Source organism: Vespa mandarinia, chromosome 12 (assembly GCF_050613455.1).
Source record: "Vespa mandarinia isolate Hongniang chromosome 12, ASM5061345v1, whole genome shotgun sequence".
Lineage (NCBI taxonomy): Eukaryota > Metazoa > Arthropoda > Insecta > Hymenoptera > Vespidae > Vespa > Vespa mandarinia.
In genome coordinates, this window is record NC_140821.1 from 5,635,040 (window position 1) to 5,653,216 (window position 18,177).

The following is an 18,177-nucleotide window of genomic DNA, read 5'->3' on the forward strand; positions in this document are numbered from 1 at the left end:
AACCGTGCTTTCTCCGAGCTTCCGCGTTGTGAGCTTTCCACGTTGGGTGTCGCTTATCGCACGGTGAGCTTACAAATCTTAGACGATAACTTCTTGAAAACGAGCAAGGATACTTCGAATTTAATGGTTTTCGAACTACCAGGAAACCTATTCTCGTTTCCTTTTAATATTTCTTTTATCTTTTTATTATATAAACTCTATAAAAAATACAAATTTTCATTATTCATACAATAAAAAAAAAAAAAATATATATATATATATATTAATATAATCGATCGATAAAAATTAAATTTAATGAATATTATTCGTTCAACAAATAGAAATACAATTTGTTAAAATTTATCGTTCAAACATTTCAGTTATGTTCGAAACACGCTTTTAAAGCGAATGAATCCTTTAAGAGGTGGAATAAAGAAAAAAGGAAAAAAAAAATATAAAAGAAAGATAAAAAAGATAAAACTACAATGACAATTTTGACGTCATCGTCACTTGATATATACCTATATATTAAAAAACAATTCAAGAAAAGAAAGGTGAAAGATTCACGCGGACTGCACTGTTGAAAATACGTCGAGCACACTCCTGCGGCATTCCGGATAAAGGGCGTGGCAGTTTTCGCCCGCTACCTGCTTGCCCAGCCGCTCGGCTGCCCTGTACTCTCGATCCCCGTACTCATCGTACTCCTCCTCGGTACTCGACGGCCTGCAAAATCCACAAAAATTCTTCACCGTCCAACAACGGCGTTCTTTCTTTGAAAAAATTATGAAAGCCAACGCATGTCACCGCCAACACCACCACCACCATTACCACTACTACTGTCCCAACTACGAACAAAAGCAAAAGAGAGTAGGATGGACGTAGTTCTCTTTTTTCGATTCATTTCCACCTTTTCTTCCTATTTCTTCTTTTTCTCCTCCTCCTTCTTTTCTCCCATCTCTCGAATTCCTCTTTTTATCTCTTTCATTTTACCCAGAAGTTTTCTTGAATTTTCGAAAATCTGTAGCACAGCTAGACTACGCGATCGATAAGTAAGGTCGCTGCTTTCCCGAGTTGGGATATATCTTAAACTACACGCCCACGATAGCGTTTCACGTTTCTTCAAAATTTTTTCTCTCTCATTTATTATAGTTATTTTGTATATAAATTCGAGATTTTAGAAAATTGATGTAAAAACATTTCTTTGCTGGATAATAATAGTAAGACTATCTTGAATAAGACAAAAATTACTACTACAAGCGACCTACTTATAAAGACAAATATGTATGTGTGTGTGTGTGTATATGTGTATATTTCTTTTTATTATAGTATATTTTTGATATGTATCTCACCGCCAGCATTATTCTTTTGCTCGAGTATATACCTACGTATTTCATAAATGAGGATTTATGTAGAAGCTCTGAGTGCGTTAAATTTACTCTGATAATAATGATAAAATGGTTTGTATGTGGATGGTACCGAAAACGTATTTAGATATATATATATAGTATCCGAATTCTGCTCTTGTATTTCGTACGTTCTTCGAATGGTCAATGAAATAATAAGATTATCCAATCTTATCTTGAAAATTCGAATTTTGGCCGTACGGAGAAAGCTGACTTATACCATGAAACTAAAGGAGATAAATATAGTATGTACAAATTGCGTAAATTTGTCGTGTATGCTAATGTTATTAACTTCTCTGAGCGGACCGTTGGCATTAGAGATTTTCTCAAGTATACTCCTAGCATAATTGTACCGCAAAGGGATGATTTAGAAGTGGGACAGTGACTCGATGGTTAATGCTACGACAGTTTGTGGAACGAAACGAAATAGCATGGATACTGTAATTGTACTATTTCTCAATTTTAATTGAGAAATAAATAAAATTTCACGTTGCACGAAAGCAATGCTGTCTATTTATCAACGTATTTAAATTAAACAAAATAAATGAAAAGAATAAAAATACAATACACAAATTAGTTATAGGAACAAAAAGAAAATGATAATATTTAATTACTTACTTAAAAAATAGTTGCATCAATTGACCAAATAATCCGTGATGTGCATCAAAGGGTACGTGAGCTATCTCGCAAATGGCTCTTAACAAACAGGCTTTTCCACCAAATCCATAAATGGTTGCAGCCTTTTCAAGAATTTTATAAATACTCCATCTGCTTCTGGTATTTCTGGTATAATAAACTCCAGGCTCAGTAAAATCTGTACTATTTATTGGCAGTGCATATATTATTTTGATAAAAACTCCAACGATTACGCTTTCACTATCTAATTGCAATGGTGTTCCTAGGCCAAAGATCAACTGTTTAAAGAAGAGAAATAAATCATAGAGATTAGAAATAAATTTCGATAGTCGAAAATATAATTAATTTAAGATAGACTAATTGTAACCTTTGCATGGTTACAACGATGAAAATTACTATCGTGTTAGGCAATTCGAGCAAATATGCAGTAAGGATTTATTATTTCACCGTTGAAAATAAAGTATCGGTCTATCGGAGTTTCGGGTGTATTTTCTCGACCAATCCAGAGGAAAGCCACCATCCAGATACTCTCGAAACGATCCAATGCGGAAATTCGCGGTTTTATCGGAAATTCATACACGGACGACGGCGCACATCGTAGTAGTACACGAGCCTCCTACGGAAATTGGACGAACTACAAACGATCGTCTGAAAATCATGGATGTTGGACGACGATTGTCACGGTCTATGCGTAGAAAGAAGATCAAGTTTTATTTACGATTCGATTAGAAATTGAAGGATTATATTCTGATCGTAATAATGTAACGATATCATTTTTTTTTATCGACGATAATCCTTTCTATCTTGATTGATATACACTTATGTATATTTAAAACTTGTAATATTATAATATCGATGTAGTATTATAGTATATTTTCGAATAACAAAAAAATTAATACTCTTATTCCTTTGTAATATCTTTATCTTGATTCACAATATAAGATACTGTTTTATATTTAGCTACATATTCATCCAAAGGAATTCTTCAAAGAACGAAGGTATAATAAATCCTTTGCAGGTAGAAACGATCGACATACCTATCTATTTCTCCCTTTCCATACTTTCCTTTTCCGGTCGTTGCAGGTAGAAGAAATAGGCTATATCGATTTCGCGTTCGAACGACCAACTCGACCAACTCGACCAACGTAAAAACGCTTTTCACAAGTCTCGCGTACAAAAAGCTTTTCGCGAATCTCGTTAAACTGTCCTATCCAGACGCGAACATGATTCTCCGTGAAAATTCGTGGTGGTTTTTATCGAAAATTCATAGGAACTAAAGGTAACGTGCCTTTCGTTACGTCTTCGTAAATAAATATATCAAATATATATTATATATTGATATAAAAAAAAAAGATTCTTTCCAATCATTTCTCGAACCATTTTTAACTTTCGAGTTTTTTTATACTTTCAAAAAGATAAAGAAGAAAATCAAGTGAATGATTGAAACTAGACAGTATGTGATTTACTGTGCCTGACTATTCTAGAATTAGACGCATAATTAAACGTCTACCATGATGCACTTGTTCGTCTTATGTTTACGTGCACTACCTCTTACCACCAAACTTCCTTGTCAACGCTCGATTACACTTCCCCCATCTCATGCGATATAGAATAGAATAGAATTCAACGATGAGCTGGAGTAATCATTGCATCATGTCTCCTCTATTCGAACGATCTAATTATGTACGTGATTGGATTCCCGATAATTAGACGCAAATCGAATGTATCCGTATTTCATACGCAATCCCTTCCTGTTTACATTCTACAACGATAAACCTTGTTATAAAAGTTATTATTTGTTATGAACGGAGATATTAATTATCGAAAATAACAAGAGTTTATTCGGAATTTTATTTTATAATCCAACGTAACTCGTTGTGTTTCTTTTATATTTTGATTTATTGCATTACGTTAGCTAATAAACAATGTCAGAATTTTTCACAGAATTTGTAGCTTTTTATCGAATACAATGTCAATTGTTTAAATGTAAAAACATTGAAAATATCAGCATTGCTAATTTGTCAATGCAATATTTTTTATAAGTCTGATAATTAGAATGCATAACAATAACGCGAACACACCGACAACAATGAAATAACTACGACGACAACATAACACGACATTAATCTCACAATATTCCTTGCGATACTTTTAAGCTATCCTAATTACCATCAACGTTCCCGTTAATGTTCCACCACTATATTTTTAAGAAAGTCCAGTACAGGACGCCTTAAAACAGAGTAATTACAGTTTCTCTTATAGAACCTTACTTTAAAAAGTGCCTCGAATATGCCTAGATATCTATCTACACAAAATGACTCGAGTCCGTCCATGTTTATTCTCTTCGTTTCGCTTTAATCATGTAAAAATAATATTTTCTCTCTCTCTCTCTCTCTTTTTCTTTCGTACGATAAGTCTGTTTTTTTCTATAAATAACGTTCTCGTATATATTTCTATTACAACGAGATAGTACAATATTATTTCAGAAAAAAATTATTGAGATAGAAATATCACAAAAATGTAAACTTTTCCTCCGAAAATTAATCAAAAAATAAACATATACGTATTTTGATTACATGTGAAATAATGGTAACGGAATAAAAAAAAAATTTTTGTCTTCTTCAAAATTATTTATATTATTTATATATATATATATATATATATGTGGATTTGAAGGTTCCAAGGATAGTTAGTTATATACGTGTATGTATGAGATAAGCCTATCAATAATTAGACAAAAGATGAAAAATAAAGTTAGTTAGACAAAAAATAATTAAACAATGTTAATAGCTATGTGTAAGAATTCATGAGATAAGTAAATCTATCAGTCGAACAAAAAGGTGGAAGATTCTAGAATTGGTTAGTGTGTATATATATATATATATACATATATATATATATACATATATATATATATATTGGATAAACCTACCGATAGTTAGACAAGGGTCGAAAGACTCCAGAATTAGTTAACTGTATGTATGCATGTATAAGATAAGTAAACCTATCGATAGTCAAAAAAAAGAAGGAAGGTTCTGGCATTTAGTTAACTGCGTGTATAAGATAAATCGGCCGACAGTTTATTCTCTGTGAATTTCGTTGTTTATGAGAAAAAGAGATATTGAGATATTGAGAAAGTGAAAGTGAGATGGAAATGCAGCGTAAATAAAATAACCAACGAAACAAGGAATAAGACAAAAGAGCAATAAGAGTTACCGAATATGTATGTACGAATGCAAATGGGGATGAGAAAGACTTTGAGATTTACGTGATCGGAAAAGAACAACGTAAAAGACAGTTTTGAATAGACCCAGTGAAGTATAACAACGACAGTCTTGAGTAGATACAGTGAAGTATAACAACAACAATCTTGAGTAGACCCAATGAGAAGTAACGATGAAAGTCTTGAGTAGACCCAACGAGAAGTAACAACGAAAGTCTTGAGTAGACCAAGCGAGATATAACGACGAAGATCCTGAGTGGATAGTACTGAGTGGACTAACAAAGAGTAATAAATAAAGCCTTGAGTAAATCAAGGAAAGAGAAAAGAGCTGTAGCATTTAAATTGTAATATCTTAAATATAATAGTTGTATTAATAAAGCACAAAAATATTCCACGTATATACATATATATTACATTAAATAATTGATTGACGAGGAGGCGTATTTTCATTAAATCAATTTCTAAATGTTATTAAACTATTCAGAATCAGGACAAAAGAAAAAAACAAGAAGGATAGAAGAAAAGGAAGAATATAGTTTTTTCGATCAAATGAAAACGTACCAAAAGAGTTGGGGGTATTTGTGGACCGGGAAAGATCAGGGCTCTCTTTTCCCTCGATGAGATTGTCATATCGTTGATCTTCGCTGCTCCTCGAAAATCGATCACATCCTTCATATCGTCGATTCGCTGATAAGAATTTTCAGATTGCCAAAATAACAGAAAAAACAGCACAATTCTCTTCGCAGTTGACATTCTATACTCGGATCTACCTTCTTAACGATCTAACTTGCTGATCGAACGGAGAGGTTTACGAAAAACGAAAAGAAAAAGAGAGAGAGAAAAAAGAGAGAGAGAGAGAGAAAAAAGAGAGAGAGAGAGAAAAAAGAGAGAGAATAAGAAGCAACGAACAAAAGAAGTGGAAGAGTGCTCTCGAACTGGATTCTTTCCAGACATCTGTAAAGTTCTCTCGCTGCCGGGTGTTTACATCGTTCTACAAACCGCGATGATCCGTCAAAGAAGCTACCTGCTTAAACTACCTCGTCGAATCAATTAAATGAAACGTTGTAACGCTTACATGCTTCATTCACGAGTCGTTACGCCTAAAACGGGATCGAGATCTATCGAATATTTATATTTTCTTATCTACTTTGCATCTCTCTTATTTCCTTCTTCATCCTTAAGTAAATCCATAAAGTTGATAATGTCGTATTTGTCGAACAAACGTGTTGAGATATTTTACAATAGATAGATAATAACATCGTTACTTATAGAGTTCGTAGAAAACCGGTGGAATAATTCTTTTTTCTTTTTTTCTTTTTCTTTATTTTACCATTTAACTCTGATAATTGTACTAATACGAGCTCGTGTGGTTTGTGGTTTCTTGCAGAAAGGTTTATTCGTTCAATTAGACAGCATAATTCTGTTCTCGTGCACTCGTCGAGCGGTTTCTTATTTATTTATCTTTTTGTTCCTTCCTTTCTTTTCTTTTTTTTTCGTAAGAATTTTTTTCTTCTTTTTCTTTTTTTCTTTTTTCAAGAAATTTCGAGGAACAATTGTGGTCGCAAGGATGAAAGAAATTTTTGCATTAGGCGACTACCTACATAAGGTTCCATCCCCTTATACAAGAAGGGTGACTTTTATGAGCTCGTTCATGGAAGAAGAAGGAGAGTTGTAATTCAATTTAATGCTGGAATAAAGCGTCCCGTTGCTTCACGGAGATTCCACGATGTCCTCGAATTACGAAACGCGCTAGCCTCGCATTCGCCCTGTAAAAGATCTTCGTTACGTTGACGCTATGACATTTTTCCACAAACTGGTTTGAGGCTGCCTTTCTTATTACAAAGATTCGCAAAAGAATGTTATATAGTAATAAAGACGCTCGACGAATTTGGACGATGCTAATCCGTTTAAAAATCCGAACAATCTTAAAACATGTCAAATATGCTTTTATTTTTCTTCGTCGAACATACTTTATTAACTTATTTAAAAAGAAAGATGAACCGTTTCTTAAAGTACTCAATAATCGATAAGTAATGTCAAAATTTTTAATAATAAATATTAAATCGATTTATTGACATAAAATATAAAATATATATATAAAATATTGATAATTCCAACGTTATTTATTAGTCAACTCTCAAGATATAAAAATTTTAAGATACTTGTTTGATTCATTAATAAATATTGTTATAAATAATGAATTTATTTTTTATTATAATTTATCATAATTTTTACAATTATTTTATTATTCTTTAATATTCATTTTTTTGTATTTAATAATATTTCATTGTACTATATTATAAACTATAATAAAGACTTACTTTTAAAGATTTACTTTATTTATAAATAATCCTAATAATTTCATGATAAAGACGAACGAAAAAGTAGTTGTAAGGAATATGGATAGATATCTAGGTCTAATTAAAAAAAATAAAATCTTCCGAAAATAGTACTAATAAAGAAGTTGTAGAAACCGCGAAATCGACGAACAAGGTTTTATAATAAACCCTTCGAACAAACTGCTCCAAATCACGGACATTCGACGACTACGAAACTCCAGGCCGTGTCAAGTACGTGTAAACGAAATAATATCGTTTCGTTTCTAGACACGTTTCTAAATATTGCGGAATGTTCTCTTGAAATACGTCGAAATTGTGGCACATTGAAAATGGAAAGGGAAATACTAGCTAGTGACTACTACTCGTGCCATTCTCGAATGGTCCACTCGTCAAAATTTAGCTTGAGACCAACGTAACGTCTCATGTTTTGTAAAACTACGTTTTAATGAAAATCAAAATATTATTCCGAAAATACAATGAACATATGAAAACGCTTGACCGATTATTACTTTTTTTTTCTCTCTCTGTAGAATATTGTAATATATCTGAGATGATATATATTTCAATATCTTACATTTATATTTCATGTATAGGATATGAAATATATTTTAGTGTAATAATATTAAGTAATAAAATATATAAATAATAAAGTAATAAAATAATATACATACATATATGTGTGTGTTTGAATGTTTGGTTCTAGGGCTAGTTAATTGTGTACGTGTGTATGTATGAGATAAGCTTATCGATAATTAGACAAGAGATGGAAAGTTCTAGAGTTAGTTAGCTGTGTGTATGCATGCATGAGATAAGTAAATCTATAGGTAATCAAACAAAAAGATGGAAGGTTCTAACATTAATTAGCTATGTGCATGTGTGTATGAAACAAATCGGTCGGCAGTTGCACAGAGCATAGTCTGTACTTTGTAAAATGTATTGTTTATAAAAAGATGAGAAGGGGCTGAGATATTGAGAGAATGAATAAGATGAAAATGCAGCGTGAGTAAAATAAGTAACGAAATAAAAAAATAGGACAAAAGAGTGATAAGAGTTACCGAATGCGTATACACGAATGTGAGTGGGGTGTACGTAATCAAAAAACAACGTAAGGAACATTCAAAACAACGGAAGAATAGTCATAAGTAGACCAAGAGAGGAACAACGACGAAGGTCCTGAATGGACCAACAAAAAGTAACAAGTAAAGCCTTAAGTAAGTCAAGGAAAGAGAGAAAAGTTGTAGTATCTTAAGTTGTAACATCTTAATTATAGTATCTACATTAATAATGTATGTATTAACGAAGAGTAAGTGATCAGAATATCTTTCAGATAGGGTTTCAAAAAATATCCTACATATATATACATATATATATATGTATGTATGTATATATATATATATATATATATATATATATATATATATGTACATTAGTCCTGTATACGTTTATATATAATACGAATAATGTTACCACTTCTACGTCTCTAACTTCTCATTTCTTGTTTTCTGATTGATTCTATTGCTTTTCAATGAATTTTTTACAATTACTATGACGCTATAACGAAAAGTGTTTGTTCGCTATAACTAACAATAAAATGAGCAGAAAGATAGAAGTTGTCCAACAGCAGAATCGAAGGATTAAATTCGCGAGATAACGTAACAATCAACTATATCTCGATTGAAATCTTTAGTCGTCATATCTCTTTCGAGACGATCTAATAAGCGGGACGACAGAGACGATTTCACGATGGAGGTAGGTATCACGATTTCAATGATGAAGGAAAACATCCTGGTTTATACCATCTTTTTTCGCATCCGCTCCAACTTTTATGTTGACCGATCGAACAATCGTAAATCTTGATCAGTGGAAAAAGACTGTCTCCTCTCTCTCTATCTCTCTCCGTCTCTATCTCTTCAACCCTCAGCTTCATCTCTTGGCCCAACGATGCGAAAGGGAGAGAGAGAAAGAAAGAAAGAAAGATTTTCTTTGTGATTTCTGATACAACAGGTTTCTTGTTAACAAGAGTCAGCGATACTTCAAAGAAAAGAAAAGAAAACGAAGTTCTATCGTTATCCAAACAAATTGTTCAATATTAAATAATTTATAATTTTTTTCACTCATTGACAACAATCTAATCATAACTCATTATTATTATTACGAAGAGATTGACGATAATACGAGAAATTATCTGCTATCGGATTTTCAGAAGTAGTCAAGAGAGATTATAGTATTATGGTATTATGGTATTATGGTATTAAGGAAACAGAAATAGGAATATACCTATTTAGATATAATAATGGATACTATATACATATTATAAATTATCTGTTTAGGAAATGTTAAGAATCCGCTCGAACTATAACAAGCAACAGATCTTCACGTTGAAGATCATTGCTACTTAGAGTATTCCCTGAGTTTGTATTTAGAGCAAAGTCTTTTCACGAACGAGCGGTTAACCGTCATAATTCAACGCGGAAAACGAATGATTTTCAAGTGGATACCGAACCATACTTGATCTTCAATCGAATATATTTCCTGAAGGGTTAAAATACCGACGATTTTTAACGAACTAAAACGGACACTCTCGTTCTCATATTTCTTTCAACTATTTGAGATTATAAACGAAACTCGGACATAAGGTTCACACGAGATGAATATAGAAACTGGACCATTTTTACAACGAGTCTCGAGAAAACTCGACAGCCCTTCGGCAAACTTCCTCTTCCATGAGGCAGGTTAACACGTTCCAGTTTGAATAAACCAAAAAATGTATTCTTACAATATGAAGTTTGAAATCTCTCTCTCTCTCTCTCTCTCTCTCTCTCTCTCTCTCTCTCTCACTCACTCTCAAACTTCACTTGTTTCTGACGACGCTGAACAGTAAAAATAGCTCGAAGCATTAGCCTGTGAATTCTCCAAGATGATTCTACCTTTTGAGACGCGTAAACTGGATTTCCTGTCAATAATTAAGAACATCCATTCTCTTGATTTCTAATCTTTTTTAGAACACTTTTAACGAGTATATATCTAACGTTCATTTATTATCATTTATCATCGCCATTATTAACTTTTACGCGTTTAATATATCAATCCAATATCCTTTACCTTAACGAAGTAGTTTTACTATCTATCTAAATCAAATAGATCTTCTTACTGAGACGATAACGTTCGTAAGAAAGTTGAATCCACGCTAATCGGAGAATCTCGATAGATGGTAGAGGAGCGAGTCGTAAAAGCGAGAGTTAGGGTGGCCACAAAGATCCAACGAAGAGAGACAACATCTCGTAGTCCAAGGTCTCAAGGACTTAAGGATACGAGAACTAGCAGCGGGTGTAGTAGCAAGAGGTATGGGCTGGATGGACATCGAAGACCGTTCACTCGGTTCACGTGTATATCCTGATGCGTGGAGTGTGATTTCACCATGGAATTGAATTACTACCTTCGAACGACCCAATAAAATTCAACCCCTTGGAATAGTCATCTCTCTCTCTTTCTCTCTCTCTCTCTCTCTCTCTCTCTCTTTCTCTGACAGACACTTACTCAAAGTACAACAACCCTTGTACTATGGCATTTGTGGGATTCGCTCGTCTTTTTCTTTACATTTTTACGACACCCGACGACGATAAATGAAAGCGCCTTCATAAAAACTACGAGAATAAGATAGAATTTACTTCGCTAGAAGAAAAAGAGAAAGGGATAAGAGAAAAGGATGTGTGCAGAGTGTATTGCAATAAGGTGAAAAAGGAAAAAAAAATCAAGTAACTTGATTTTCTTCGAGTTTTCGCCATTTCGAAATACGATTGACGCGAACGCGAAGTTTTCGATTGTCGCGAAGTGATTGCTGTCATGATTGAAGTTGTCGAACGTAGACGAGGAGAATCGACGGACGTCGAGTAACGATCGATTGCACGTCGAAAACGTAACGAAAAACCATTAGGCAACGTGGATACAAACCGCCGTCGCGGCCTCTTTTCATTCGTCAGTCCGAAATAAGTGACATCGACTCGACGAGCCACAAATCGTGCCGACTTTCGACTCGAATTTAGAGTGAGAGAGAAAAAGATATACTTATATATATATATAGGTATATCTTTTTCTATTATATGTATATATATACATATATTATATATATATATTATACATATATTATATATATATATTATATGTATATATATATACATATATTATATATATATATATTATACATATATTATATATATATATTATATGTATATATATATATATACATATTATATATATATATTATATGTATATATATATATACATATATTATATATATATATATTATACATATATTATATATATATATTATATGTATATATATATATACATATTATATATATATATATACATATTATATATATATATACATATTATATATATATATATATTATACATATATTATATATATATATTATATGTATATATATATATATACATATTATATATATATATACATATTATATATATATATATATATATACACACCTATGTATGCATATATCTATACTATATGTCGAAGATAGAAAGAGATAGAGAATAGATTTGCAAAGTTCAAAGCTTTCTATATCGACAGCGATGTAACGAAGCGGAAGTAAAATCATATATTGTCGTCCGTTGTTAATTACCGCGAATGGGTTTGTCCTAGAAACTGGTCCTCGGTCACCCTCGTAACCCCTACTACTTACCTTTTAACCGGCTTTTTTCATCTCTCCTTCTTTCTCTCTCTCTCTCTCTCTCTCTCTCTCTTTCTCTCTCTCTCTTTCTCTTTCTCGTTCATACGCGTTCTCGCTCTACTCCCCTATTCATTTCAACGAAGAGTATTTTCTCTTTACGCGCACCTGTTATCGAAAGAAAGAACTGCCAATAACGTCCGATAACTGCGTCACGTTCTGTTGCGAGGGCCCGTTATAACCTTCCTTCCCTTTTTCCTCGGGCACTTCTTTCACCACCTTTCATCTTTGTCTCTCTCCCTCCCTCTCTCTCTCTCTCTCTCTCTCTCTTTCTCTTTCTCTCTCTCTTTTTCTTTCTTTTTCTTTCTGTGCCTTCCTCTCTTTTATCTCACTTTTTCTCGCATTCCCTTTTTTCTTCTCGTTTTCTTTCGTTATCTTTTTCTTCTTATCTTTTATCTCACTTTCTGTTCTGTTCCATCTTCTTTCATTCGACTCCTTCTCCTTTCTATATTTCTAATATTGGCTTGGGCGATACCGAACGGCCAACGCAAGTCATAAATTACGTTTCGGCCGTGCGCATTTTCGCGTATCTGTGTCGAACAGTGCAACGGCAATGTGCAAGACAAGGAACACCTGTGGCAATAGCAATAGTAGTAGTAGTAGGAGGCGGAGGATAAAGAGGAGGTATAGGTGCAGTATCCAGTAGTAATAGCGACAGCATGCCGGCGCCATCTTTTCTTCGAACTTTAATTTCACTTGACAATCCTCCGGGGAATTACTCGAAATTTATCGACTTCATATTCTTTATCGGCAATCGTCCGAACGAACCGCATCGAATGATAAGAATAAAACGTTTCACCAAGATACTTTTAAATGACTTTGCGATTGTCATGCGACAATTTAACCAGATGAATATTTGAAACAAATAATTATCTCATTTCTCTCACATTAGATATATGTGTTGTTTTTTCTTTTAATTAAGTGTCTTAAAAATCGATGAGATTAAATGAAAATGAAAAAATAAGATTCAATGAAAGAATTGATATGAATTGATAGAATTCAAAATTATATTTTCAGGATCTTAACAATAGAAAAAGAAAAAAAGATGTTCGATAATTGGGATCGACGATCTTTGACTACTGTCTTGCTTTCATTCGTTGTGATAAAAAAAAAAAAAAAAAACTACTTCCAATGGAATATTTTCTTGACGAAAATTCGTAACATTACGGAATTTGAATCAACTTTATTATCTCAACCCCGAAGGCGAATGAGTTCGAACGGACGTTTGCAAACGCTATAACGCCGATGCATACGCGAAACAACGTTCAAGCGATAAATTATTCTCGAATCTCGGTAAAGTATTCGAGCAGACTTTCCGGACATTCGGAAAATATACTCTGACATCGCTCGGGATTTTGTCGACCTGCCAATTCCGCACCGTGATATTCCTGATCGGCATGCGTTCTAAACGTATCGGACGTTGTTGAAGGCCTGCAACAAAATAAAGAGGATTCTGTTTTAGGGAATTTATGAAAATTAAAACCAGAAACGGACCAGGTATGATTTTTATTGCTAGGTGTAGACAAAATTGGACAATTTTTTTGGAAATTGAATTAATTCGTTGAAAAAAAAAAAGAAATATTAATGCTTTTAAATCGGATAACTATTTTGTTAAATTCTGACACGTATAAAAGTTATAATAATGATAATAATACTGTGAATATTGATAAATCGCTATCAGAGAGAGAAAAAAAAACATTAAGCATATTAAATTTTCTGGAAAACAGTATCCTATAAAAAACAAATCTTTTGAAATCTTATACGATGTGGAAAGGTATTATTTTTCCTCGTAATCTTAAAGTATCTTTCTACCTCATTTTTTAATTTAATAAATTATTATAAATAATATAATCGATAATACTAAATATATATATACATATATATGTGTGTGTGATTTATGGTTCATGTATATACAAAACTGTGAACTACATAGTGATTTTTCAAATAAAATATTAAAAAATATTTAATTATATTGTTAATACATATCCAAAGTATAATATTTTCTAGTTTATATAATCTTTTTTAAAGGAAGAAAAAAATCTAATTATAGAGAGTTAAATAAATAAAAGGGAAGTTTTCACAAGAATACGATCTAAACGATGAAAAACGAGTATCAAAAGATTAATCGATTGAAAATAAGCCAAAGAGATAATTATTTTTGACGTAGCCCACGCTGATGCGATTCATTTCATCATCAAACGATGAACCACATGGCGTTCCATTAATATTATACAACATATACATATAACACGTATGCACATACGAAGGTTTCCCAACGAATATTTTCTGCCAATGAACTCGGACGGTGCTTCGTCGCGAACGCGTGTAAAATTAATCCAATGAACAGCAACGTCATCTACGTCGCTACGAGTCTGCACTGTTATAAATAATCCAATTCATTCTGACCGGTAAACGAGGTGATGATGCCTGGCAGATTTTAAACATCGCGAATGGATATATTAAAGGAACCAAAGTGGTCAACTATTGTTTCATGTAGCTACATTAGTGATAATGAAGAGCACAATTCATCAATTATCGACGATATAATTTCATTGTTAACAATAATAGTGATCGGCCAAAATATTTCATAATACATACGCAAGACTATTCTAATTAAAACGAACGTAAGAGAGAAAGAGAGAGAGAAAGAGAGAAAAAGAAAATGTTGAAGAAGTGAACTTGAAACTATACTCACGTGAGAAGTACATGAAATAGTTGTCCTGCAAGTCCGTGCATTCTATTAAATGGTACATCAGCAACTTCGCAAATCATTCTTAAAAGGCAGACTTTGCCATAATGTGAATTTTCCAAAATCGATTCGAGGATCTCGTAGAGTTCCCACCTGGATGTAGTCGGTGAATCTAATCGAATGGAAGATGGATAACGATAAAATACAGAAGAGTTAGAAAAGAGAGAGTTAGAGAGAGAAAGAGTCCCGGAAAAAGAGGATTCTAAAGAAAGCGTATTCTTCCATAAAGAAGAGCAAGGGCTTTCGTCCATTGTGATACGGCCCTGACGTGAGGGGTAAGGTGTACCCAACAAAAGTGGCCTTATTAATATGTAAAGGAAGAGAATCTTCGTCTTATCCCCAAGCACTAAGCCTTCTCTCTTTCTCTCTCTCTCTCTCTCTCACACACACACACACACACATATATATATAGACACACAAATATACACTATCTATATATACACACAAATATATACTATCTATAAGGACTTGGTCTCTTTCTTTCACTTTTCCATCTCGATCCTCTTGGATATCGGTCGGATTTCAAAGCGGGGACAGGGATTAAAGTAGGTAAAATCTTCAACGCGAAACGGCAATCTCTATTACCGCAATGTTCTTAACTTTAATAAATAATGCATGCTACGTAAGAAATCTAGCTCGATTCGATCGATAAGATCTTTAATATTATAAATATAAAGAATAAATAAAAAAAAAAAAGGAAAGAAACGAAAAAGAAAACATTATAGGTATTTAAAAAAAATTTGTTCTTTTTAATCAGAATCATTATAAATAAATTACTAATTAAATCACTCGAAGAATTTGAATTTAGGCAAAAAATTTTAATCTCAAATATTATATTTTAAATTATTTAAATTTTAATCGTTCAAATCTTTTATAAAATTTTTGCTAAATAATACATTTATATCGAATTATATTCGAAGAAAGAATAGAAGAAAAAGACTTACCAAGTATATTCGATGTTCGAATGTCAAATCCATTGTTCTCCTTCACGGAATCGTCATGGTCGATCGATCTCTCATACCGTACGAATGAATCCGTCAAGTAGGAGGCGTTATAGGGCAGGACGTAATTAAATTTCATCACATATCCGATAATCATGCTGACGTCGATCTCCATGGGTAAACCGAGCCCGAGGATTAGCTGGAACGATTTTCAAACATAGGCAGGTGTCATCGATCGTTTATCACGTTCGTATTCGAGCTCGGTCGACGGTTAAGAGAACGGTTGGAAAAAGGGTATAAGAATGAGGGTGTTGAGATGCAAAGGATAAAGGATAAACGCGATCAATCGCGACATTTTTGCGATCCAACTTTTTACGGAATAAAAGAGCTAATGCGAAATAATCGAAAGAACGTTAAAGGACCAAAAGTTAAGAATTAATTTTAATAATTTTCATGTTAATATTTAATAACTTTATAATCATTAAATTTGTTTTACAAAAGCAAAAATAACTTCTTATTTGTTAATATAATTTGTAATCTCTTTTGATCATAATTAAAGCTACGAGAGACGTCGATTTATATAATATTTACATATGCTGCTATTTATTGAATCAGTATTTTTAAACATTTTTAATTAATTTTTTAAATAATTAGTCAATATTAATAATAAAATATCAGTACGTAATATAAGTGGTCAATATTACATCGATTAATGAAAAAAATGTTAGTATTTTAATTAAAATATTTGTAAATATAATAATTTGCCAGTATTTTAAAGAGATGATCAATATTTATAATAAATCCAGATGCAACCCAAACATAATTCCAATTTAATTATTTATATTGTCTACTTATATTACGTACTGATATTTTATCATAAATACTGACAGAAATATTCGTAGATACTTGAATGAGATATTTGAATGAAACAAAATTATTTTAAAAAATACTGACCAAATAAATATAATATAAATGATTTACATATCATTAATAACATTTTTTCCAAAGTACCTGTACTTTAGTTGGAGCGTTGGTACCCGGTGGTGGAAAAACCAAATATCTTTTGTCTCGTTGATAGGCCGAAGGATGATTAAAAAAAGAGTAAAAAATTAAAAGAAATTTCAACGAAGGTTCAAAGAGCGATCGCATTTTCTTTGTCGATTGAAGGTGTCGATGAGACTGTAGAAAATTGAGAAGCTTAGACTACGTCTGACAATTATACTCGCTAATGACGGCATTTAGTTCAGTGACCGCGGGTTAAACGGCTAATGAACCGTCTTTGTAGAGAGACGAGATCGCTCAACGAGCAGCCGATAGGATAAACCACTACCGTTCTCGAGTCTCTCTATCGATTATTGTATGTATGTATATAACATAACTGGGTTGCCGTCGATATCGATATCAAACGGCATTAAAGTTATGCGAGCCCGTATTAAAATCAATTCGATGCCTAAACGGCCGACGACGTGTCACGTAAAACATCATTAATAATAACCTATACGGCAGGCAAATGTGCTTCATTGCCATGCAAATTAATTTTCTTCTTATGGCCAATGAACGATGCCGTAATTTGGAATATAACGCGACTAATTTTCTCGGTCGTATCGGATCATTCGATTTTATAGGGCATTCTTTCTCTCTATGTATGCGTCCGTACATCTGAATAAGTGTATGTAAAATAGGACACACTTATGAGAAAACCTGGCGAAATCATATCCCTTCAGATATTTTATAGTATATTTTTTTCTTTATCATTTTAACATATCATCATAAGCAACATATATATGTCAAGTATTCGAATTAGATGAAAAATCTTATATATCTTTATACATTTCTTTGCTCGTTTACGTATTATAATATAATGTATCAATAAGTGATATAATTCAGATAGCTCTTATTCGGTTTATTCAACTATAACAAGTTTGAAGATTTCATTATTTTTTATCTCATCCATCAACTATTTGTTATTTTATCTAAACATCAAAGATTTATAACAAACGATCCATCAACTTGTCTTAATTTTTAAAAATTTCCTCCAACGTATCTCAAATTCAGAATAAATTATTGACTTTCCTACTCAAACGAAATAAACTACATGGCGATTAATATACACTAATATACACTACTAACGTATATCGTATTATGTTAGATAAATA

The 18,177-nt window shown here is 32.5% G+C and overlaps 2 protein-coding genes across 2 annotated transcripts; both read right to left on the reverse strand.

Moving 5' to 3' along the window:
- Window positions 1-542: 542 nt before the first annotated feature.
- Window positions 543-6,005, reverse strand: LOC118449584 (uncharacterized). Its single transcript, XM_035884351.2, has 3 exons — window positions 5,803-6,005; window positions 2,001-2,296; window positions 543-702 (listed from the first exon to the last, which is right to left on the reverse strand). Exons 1-3 carry the CDS (start codon window positions 5,992-5,994, stop codon window positions 543-545), a joined length of 648 nt encoding a protein of 215 aa, XP_035740244.1. The 5' UTR covers window positions 5,995-6,005.
- A 7,603-nt stretch (window positions 6,006-13,608) lies between these two features.
- On the reverse strand, window positions 13,609-17,170 carry LOC118449592 (uncharacterized). The gene is made up of 4 exons (XM_035884359.2): window positions 17,033-17,170; window positions 16,025-16,220; window positions 15,027-15,192; window positions 13,609-13,762 (listed from the first exon to the last, which is right to left on the reverse strand). Exons 1-4 carry the CDS (start codon window positions 17,168-17,170, stop codon window positions 13,609-13,611), a joined length of 654 nt encoding a protein of 217 aa, XP_035740252.2.
- Between the last annotated feature and the right edge of the window lie 1,007 nt (window positions 17,171-18,177).

What these genes read in the sequence shown, in the direction of transcription:
- LOC118449584 (XM_035884351.2), bottom strand. Translation starts at nt 5,994, where the DNA reads ATGTCAACTGCGAAGAGAATTGTGCTGTTTTTTCTGTTATTTTGGCAA. An exon ending in AAATACCCCCAACTCTTTTG is followed by an intron (nt 2,297 to 5,802) that starts GTACGTTTTCAT and finishes TTCTTTAAACAG; the next exon opens with TTGATCTTTGGCCTAGGAAC. An exon ending in TTGATGCAACTATTTTTTAA is followed by an intron (nt 703 to 2,000) that starts GTAAGTAATTAA and finishes TGGATTTTGCAG; the next exon opens with GCCGTCGAGTACCGAGGAGG.
- LOC118449592 (XM_035884359.2), bottom strand. Translation starts at nt 17,170, where the DNA reads ATGCGATCGCTCTTTGAACCTTCGTTGAAATTTCTTTTAATTTTTTAC. An exon ending in ACGCTCCAACTAAAGTACAG is followed by an intron (nt 16,221 to 17,032) that starts GTACTTTGGAAA and finishes AAATCGTTCCAG; the next exon opens with CTAATCCTCGGGCTCGGTTT. An exon ending in CTATTTCATGTACTTCTCAC is followed by an intron (nt 13,763 to 15,026) that starts GTGAGTATAGTT and finishes ATTTTGTTGCAG; the next exon opens with GCCTTCAACAACGTCCGATA.